The sequence below is a fragment of the Plectropomus leopardus genome, chromosome 13 (assembly GCF_008729295.1).
Source record: "Plectropomus leopardus isolate mb chromosome 13, YSFRI_Pleo_2.0, whole genome shotgun sequence".
Taxonomy (NCBI): Eukaryota; Metazoa; Chordata; class Actinopteri; order Perciformes; family Serranidae; genus Plectropomus; species Plectropomus leopardus.
In genome coordinates this window covers 15247041-15255487 of record NC_056475.1, presented here as the reverse complement: position 1 = coordinate 15255487, position 8447 = coordinate 15247041, and the positions used below count along the sequence as shown (strand labels likewise).

At 37.6% G+C, this 8447-nt stretch overlaps 1 protein-coding gene across 1 annotated transcript; it reads right to left on the bottom strand.

Moving 5' to 3' along the window:
* Positions 1–245: 245 nt before the first annotated feature.
* Positions 246–8128, bottom strand: endou2 (endonuclease, polyU-specific 2). The gene is made up of 7 exons (XM_042499406.1): positions 7411–8128; positions 5954–6128; positions 5145–5250; positions 4349–4470; positions 3157–3269; positions 2161–2314; positions 246–632 (listed from the first exon to the last, which is right to left on the bottom strand). The coding sequence occupies exons 2-7, from the start codon at positions 6053–6055 to the stop codon at positions 375–377; spliced, it is 855 nt and encodes a 284-aa protein (XP_042355340.1). The 5' UTR covers positions 6056–6128; positions 7411–8128; the 3' UTR covers positions 246–374.
* Between the last annotated feature and the right edge of the window lie 319 nt (positions 8129–8447).

Below are 8447 nucleotides of genomic sequence, written 5' to 3'. Positions count from 1 at the left end.
TACTTTGTATTATTAATCTGAATCTGAAAAGTAACTAGTTAGCAGAGTAACACCAGACACAAGAAGGACCTAAGTACAAGTACTTCAGATTGTACTGGAGCGAATGTATTCATATATTTTTAAAAGTACCTCATGAATATCAGTAATTAGCACACAACACATACATCTCGCTTAATGTAATGTTTTACACTCTCAGAAAAGGCATCATTGTGCATTAAAAACAAAAAAAAACAAACAAATGCAACTGAGTCTTGTAAGGTTTTATTGTATCTTTATCTAAAATAAAAAGACAACAACAATACCTGCAACAATTTGGATGCAAGCTCAAGTGTTGCAGAAGTTGAACCTGTATCTCAGATTGATTTCTAGTCTGGTTACTGCGTAGGTATCCGGTACCTAATGAGCACAGGGTAAGTGGTACCTATGTGCTTTTGGTTGTAGTGGTGGCAAACAATCTCCACGTCGTAGAAACTGAACTGGACTTTGACACGCTCGTTGGGTGAGGTGAGGAAACAGAGAGTGTAGAGGGCGAACTCAAACTCAGGACTGACGCCGATGAAGATGCTGCCCTTGGGTTTTATACCGTCCTTCCAGCTGAACTGTAGTGCCAGGATGTGTTTGTTCTCATCAGGCTGCAGTGAGAGAGAGAAAGAGAGAAAAAGACATGACAGGTGATGAAAGAGAGGAGGAGAGGAAAGGGAGAGATGGAGGAACATGTAGGATTGTTTGACAAAAGCAGCCCTGGGCTCATACTCATCAGTCTGAGGAAAAGAGACAGGAAGGGAAGAAAGATGTGAAACAGACTCATGCAGTTTCAGGTGTCAGCTTGTTATCAGTCTTAACAAAGATAAAGAAATCTGAAGAGGAAATGAGAGTGAGACAACAAATTAAATTTAGACAACTTAAACATAAACATCCTGTCGGTATTTTTATACTCGTACTTGTTATACACACATGATATAGAGTGGCCCATTTTGACCAAGAAAGTAATAAAGACCTTTGAAAGTTAGGTTAAATACTAAATAGAAACACCCACCAAAATTATAAGATAGTACGTCAGAATTTTGACTTTGGGAGCAAAAGTTGTCATTTTAGCTCGTTAAGTTCAAGTCTTTGACTTATCTCATACTTTTGAGTAATTATCTCATCATGATTCAACTTTCACTTATCTATTTTTTTTAACTTTATAACTCAAAATCCTTGGGTTATCTCATGATTTTTTAAATCTAGCATCTCCTATTTTTAGTTATTATCTCATATTTTTTACTTATTATCTCATAATTTTGGCTTTTTATTTAATAATATTGACTTAATAAGTCAACATTTTAGAATTAACTCATATTTATAAATTCTTATCTAATAATGTTGACTTCATAAGTCAACATCTTTGAGTCATTTAGTAATTTTGCCTTGGGAAATCAAAATTTTGGCTCATGGCAAAAAGAGCAGCTTTGGGTACTGTTATTATTTCTTTCTTTCTTTCTTTCTTTCTTTCTTTATTTATTTATTTATTTATTTACGCCATGGGGTAGAGGTTTGTTGTAGAGGGTAGGCTTGAGTGGGAAAAGGAAAGTGGGCATAACTGGATAATGAACTGTCATCTGTCTATTTCTGATCAACTCAGCATTAGGTGATCATAATATCAAACATAATGGTGCCCTTTGGTTTCAGCACTTCATCCAAATACTTCAGCATGCATTATGCTGCATGATAATTGGAAACGGCAGAGGGGAGTGGTGAAAAATATGCAAAATAGGATATGAAAATGATGCACTGTTTCAAACCACAGGACACTCCTTTCTGTGTTTAACTAGAGAATGGGCTCATATCCAAAAAGCATGCTCAGTGGTTTGCATAAGGCTCAGAAAGACGAAACACAGAGAGCCAAGCAGAAGGTGAGAGGGCAAACTTGGTCATAATAGGATGTGAGGTTTCTCATTAGCGTGTGAGAATGAGGATGAGAGCCAGAGAGCAAGACTGCAACAAGTGCATCATCCTTACCTGGTAGAGTAAAGATGAGAAAATATGAGGTGTGACATTTATCAGATATATTGTTATGAGTGTGTGACAAGAAGACACAATACAGAAACAGCAGTGCTGAAAATACAATTTTGACCCTCTGTTGTTAATTAAAGCAAGAGACACACTACAGCATTGTACCTGAGGTGAATTTGCATCGACGCTGTAGCCTTTGTAATCGATGTGTCCCAGCTTCTCTTGTAGGTAGAGCTGGATCCAGTTGTGAAAGCCGATGACAGTCCGCCCTCCTCTCGTCTCCCCAACAAACACGTGTTCAAACCCAGAGGAGTCTGGCCTGGTGGGAGACAGACCGGCACATTTGTTGAATTATTGTCAAGCTGATGGCAGTATATGTTCTCCATGCCAAATTGTGATAGAAAAGCATTTTTTAAAAGGTGAAATTTGATTCATTGTCATTGCATCACTGCAAAAAATGAAGTCTAAGAAGTCATATTGAGAAAATAACTCTTAAATATCTAGACAAATGTGCTTATTTTTAGTCTGGACACCCTGATTTTCAGTTATCTGTAGTTTTTGAGGTAAGATATTTTTACCTGTTACAAATAAGAGAGAAAAAAGAGAAATCTTCCTATTCTGTTGGCAGATAATTTTGCAAATTTTAAGTAATATTTTCCTTATTTTATTTCTTTTTTTCCTTGTTTTTAGAGCTGATGTTTTTCCAGTGTATACAATTTTCAAGTGTATACAATGACATATAGTTGCACTACTCGAGCAGAGCTCAATAAAATAAGAATAAAAGAGTAAAATAAATAGTAAAAGGTAAAAAGACACTTACAACACTTAAAACAACTTAAAAGTTAAAACACTCACACACCAGTTTAAGCATGCATGTTCAGTACCTACATATGCATAGACATGAAAAGCTATATACAAATATATACAATATATACAAAATTAAAAAGAATATTACACAGATAAAGATTTTCATTCTAAAATTACAAACATGGCATCTGTTGAGATGTAGTATTTAGTGGCTTCTAAGCATCTTCAGTAGTTCACCTCACACTGACTGGATGTGCTACACAGAGCCAGTTTCTCAGAGTAACACAGTTACCATCATAGTGCCAGATGCCACTGGTGAGGATATATTTAGGTGCTGTGCCAGATTCCACCCACCTGCTGGATCCTCTCCTCGCATAAAGTTCAAACCAGATCCTGTACAGCTGCTCCTTGAATTTTGTCTCGTCCTGTGGAGAGAGGTGCTTCTCTACCAGATATTTATGAGCTATCTGAAAAACACACAAGAAATTCTCATAAAAATGTACATTTTTAGTCGTACTAGTGATGTGGCTCAGGGATGGCACTCTCCCTCAGTTGCTCCACCACTATTATATTATATTACATTTCCAGACTGAAATATCTCAACAACTATTGTGCCAGCATTCATGAATCCCAAACAATGAATCCTACGAACTTTTTTGACCCCCTGACTTTTCATCTTGAGCCATCATCAGGGCAAAATTTTAATTTGATAAATAATATTCCCATCAGCCTCAGATGTATACATGGTGTTTAGAGTGCCCCATGAATGAGTCCTAAATCCAGAAAGTAGTTAATATTTTTGCACTCCCCATTGCCTCCTCTTGAAATTAATGGATTTTTGGCAAGAAACCTTAAAAAAGGTCTGTCATTAACACAGGCTTAAGGCCCTTTCACATTTTGTTCTATGACAAAAGATACATCAGTAATACTCTTGAATTTGGGAACTTCTCTGTGTCTTTAAAAGTGTATAAATGAGACTACAGTATGTTATTTTTTAGACAGCTGACACACAATAAATCAATGTAGAAACAGCACGAATTGCTGCATAAAAATTCACCAGAATGCAGAAAATTAAGTTTGTGATGCTGAAATTTTCTGGACTCCCAGAACCCTCTTTCATATCTGTCCACTCCTTGCAAGGCTTCATCTAAGTTCAACCTCACAAAGACACTATAGCTGTAGACTTTTAGAATAAAAGCAAAGCAGTAGTGTCAGTATTTGATGACTTGTGGATGAGACTCAACAATTTTCTGTCTTTCTCTAGAATATTCTAATTCAAAGAAAAGGTGCACAGTGCATCTGATTCTTGTGCATAGTTGTCTATTTCTAATGTTTCTGTCATGTCCATATCAAATAAACTAAACTCAGCTAAGATAAGAATTATATACTGCACCTTTAAGCATTGTTAAAGTTATTTTAGTTGTATGATATGAGTATCAAATTCATGTGCAACTTTTAATAAGTTCTCATTCTTTGAGTAGAAGAAATGTGCATTTATGAGGCCCAGCAAGAGGGAGCATTTCTTTCCAAACATCCCCAAGGGTACCTTCATAGTGGGAGTCTTAATGATGGAGTCCAGGAATTTGTGGTTCTCTGCCACCTCCTCGGGGGTTACAATTTCTGGCTCGCCAGTGTCACTCACATAGTTATCCAACAGGGAGATAAAGGCTGCAGAGACAAACACAGACACTGGTCAAAGAGCACTTTGTTCAATATGGGACATGGATATAATGACAGCTTGGGTACATTTGGCCAAATGCTGATGGAAACAGCTCCAGTAACCGGGAGAGGGACAGTGAAGCAGGTTGCTGGAGACTACAGACAAACAGCAAAAAGGGAGAAATCTTTTGTTTTTTAACAGGACAGCTGCCTCACAGTGAACTCTGAATACCAGCTGTTACATAATTCAGTTCCCTATACAGCTCTGAGCGAGGGCAACATGATACACAACATAAATGTGTGAAAACATCACTAGACAAGAATTGCTGGAAGGAAGCATGCTTCAGCAGTTATAATGGAGAGGAGGATTTTTGAAGAAGCCAGTGTTTGTAGAAGAGCATCTTTTGCACCCAGCGCAGTGAATTCAGCCTGCTCTGTGGTTATGCAACATGCCACTGTTCGTCATAAGGAGATTATGAGTAGATGAAGAAGCTTTACTCTGAAGGGAAGCGACGAGGAGGATAGTATCAAACTGGCAAACAGGGAAGTGGAATGTGTGAAGAAATCATGTCAAATCAAACATTTTTCAGCAGAGCGGTTGTGTAAGAAGCAGCCTCAACTCACAGAGACAAGCAGAAGACATGGGAGAAAGATCTTTCACTTTTCTACCATCATGCACTTACCTAAAAAAGTCTCCTTTTTAAAAATGTTCTCATCAACAAATGTAAACAGAGGATATCCTGCTCCATCATTGTTGTCGTTGATGGCCATGGTGTTTCCAGCTTTGCCCTGCAACAGCAGAGAAACTTTCAAATTGACTCACACACAAATAGTTTATGTCCCTGTGTTCTGTTTTCCCATAAAATCTCAGATGCTCTTTCTGCATAGTTCCATACATTTTGCATTTAACATGGATGCACTGTCACAAGACAATAACTAAACCACTTAGAAATAAAAAATGAAGGTAAATAAATTTTTAAAAAAACCCCAAAAGATATAAGAACACAACCACAGGAAAGAAACTGTTCTGTTGTCTTATCTGAGCTGGCAGTTTAGATTAAGATCACATTTCCCACAATCCTCATTGCTTCATATCACTACTCTGCTTTTTTCCAATATCGCTCAGATTTTTCTCTTTTCATATTCGAACTGAAGCAGGAAATTATATTCAAAGTGATATATCCTTTTAAATATGTAGTGCATTGACTTGAATTATATAACTGTCTTGAAATGAATATTACGGATATTTCTTGATGTTTTACAGAATTACAGAAAACCAGCAAAGTAACTATAGATGTGTTATACTGCCAGGTAAGATATTAGCATAAAGATCAAACATGCAGGCAACATGTAAGCTGCACATAATAGGAAGTTTTAAGTCATCATGATTAATAAAGGGAGCAAAATAGCCTCATACCTGTGTGAGAGTGTGTGTGTGTGTGTTTCTGTGTGTGTGTGTGTTTCTGTGTGTGTTTGTGTGTGTGTGGTGCACCTGCAGAGAGATCCTGTAGTCTTTTCCAGGTTTGAGTCTGTTGACATCGTTGTCCCACAGCTCCTGCACCATGGCCGACAGCTCTCTGTCACTCTCAATCATGATACCAGCACTGGGTTGGGTTCTTGGTGCTGCAGTGGATGGGCTGTAGATGGTCTGGTCTCAGTGTACGTCTCTAACAGGAGAGAAACAGTTAAAAAAGCTGCTGCTAGAGTTAGTGTAAATGATGAGTCAAAAAAAAAAAAGGATATATTGCCACACAGTTGTATGCGTCTGTGCGCCAGTTGTTGCGCATAAAATTTACATCCATGTCTGTGAAAACATGGACAATTCACACACAGAAGATCAATTTAATCACTACAGCTTCAAGGTGGTTCTTGACCTTTGACCCTCATCCATCAGATTCTATTCAGCTCATTTTTGAGTCCAAGTGGACATTCAAGCCAAATTTAAGGAAACTTCCCTAAAGGCCATCTTCTGATATTCCTTTGACAGAAATTCTACGGATGCAAGGTCACAGTGACCTTGACCTTTAAACACCAAATTTTAATGAGCTCATCGTTGAGTCCAAGTGAACATTTGTGTCAAACTTGAATTTCGAAGTGTTGATGTATCGCTTTCAGAGTTGGAGGAATGTAAGGTCAGCGTGACCTTGACCATTTACCATTAAGATCTAATCAGTCTATCCGTGAGTCTACTCGAACATTTGTGCCAAATTTTAAGAAAGGGTTTTATTAAAATATCACAAGAATAAGAACGATGAGGTCACAGTGACCTTGATCTTTGACCCAAGGACCACCAAAATCCAATCAGCTTACCGTTGAGAAACAACGCAAAACCATGTTGCCTCTGGCCTTGGTTATCGGCATAAAAAATAAAGCAAATGTACCCTTATTATAATGAATTTAAGTATGAATGTGAAGAACCAGTACTTTACATTTTAGAAGATTACTTCATTATATTTCAGAGGAAGATATTTCACGATTTAGATTTTTTTTGTTTTTTTACATACAAATATGAGCTACTAAATGGTGCCATGCTGTAGGTGTAATTGTATGCTTGAGGCAATAATAATCAATTAATATTTAAATAACCGTTGCTGGAGATGGCTTTGTTTTATACAGCCACCTGGCCGTGTATGTCATAACAAAAATGTCACAATAAAAATTATTTTGGTGTTGACTTAGCACATGCTTCTTAAGAGACAAATTGATACACATAAAAGTTACCTTTTACTCATAATTACAAAACAGTGATTCCCTATACTCTTATATTCCACGGTATTTTTAAAACAAAATACAGTAGCTTCCCCGGCAAGACAGAGTCTATCCATCCGACTCAACACCACCACTGCATTCCACAAAAACATGGCTGACGACAGGGATCTGGGATCTTCATCATTGCCATCTGAGCCTCAGGCCACATCCCATCAGTCACCACATCAAAAATCCACTGACCTTTTCTTTTAAGTGTTGTCCTGCTCGAGGACAAAACGTGAGTGCTTTGGGGGTTAGTGAAGTTCCTCAGTGTTGGTCAGGTGCTGGTTTCCTGTGTTTGTGAGAGCAGGTGTCTTTCTGGGCATAGTAACAGTTCAGTCAGTCAGTGTGGAGAAAGACAGGCAGGGGCTGCAGGGGGGGCGAACAGAGGGCACGAGGCAGGGGATGGGACAGGACAGGAGAGAGGGGCCATTTTAAAAGGGTTATCCCCTGTCAGCAACTCTAGCCAAAGGGATTACACCATGTTGTCGTCTCTTTTCAATCTCAGGCTAAAACGTGCGCTCTTTGTTTCTTTAGTGTTTCATTGTCTCCCTCTCTGTCACAGTATAACCTCTGGATTACAGGGTAAATGTGGGTCATGTTTCAGGTAACAAGGTGTGATAAAGGCTTACTTAAAGCACTACAGAGAGCTCATTTTAAATAAATATATACATCTAAGAAAACAGAAAATAATCTTGGTTTAGCAATATTCTGGTTCTGACACGTCATTCTAAATGATAACCCTTAAGACTACATTTTTGTTTAAAGTTAAGGAAATTATTAAATCCTTAACTCTTTGAAACCTGGATCAACATAATTTTCTTGTGCTGCATTTGGATGTCTATCACAAGACTTTAATACTTTAAACCCTGAGCAAATTGTTTTGATTTCTCTCAAAAACATGAGGAAAAAAGTCAAAGAGCAACTTGGCAAGAAATGTCCCAGAAATTGCAAAAATTAGTAAATCTGGATGATTATTAAAAAAACAAACCAACAAAGAAAAACAAAATTGCACTACCCTGTTCAAAAAGTGCTCTTCAAATAACTTTTGATTGGTTAATGTGTATGTTAACTGTATTGATAACTGTGTATGATTAGTTCCTATGTGATCTTAACGTTGATTTTACGCTGGTGATTTTTTTTTTTTTTGCCCTACCAATACTGGTTTCACATTTTGACAGCTGTTTACAGTTAAACCTTCCCCATCTTAAACCTCTGTTGGACAGGTGTTAAGCTCA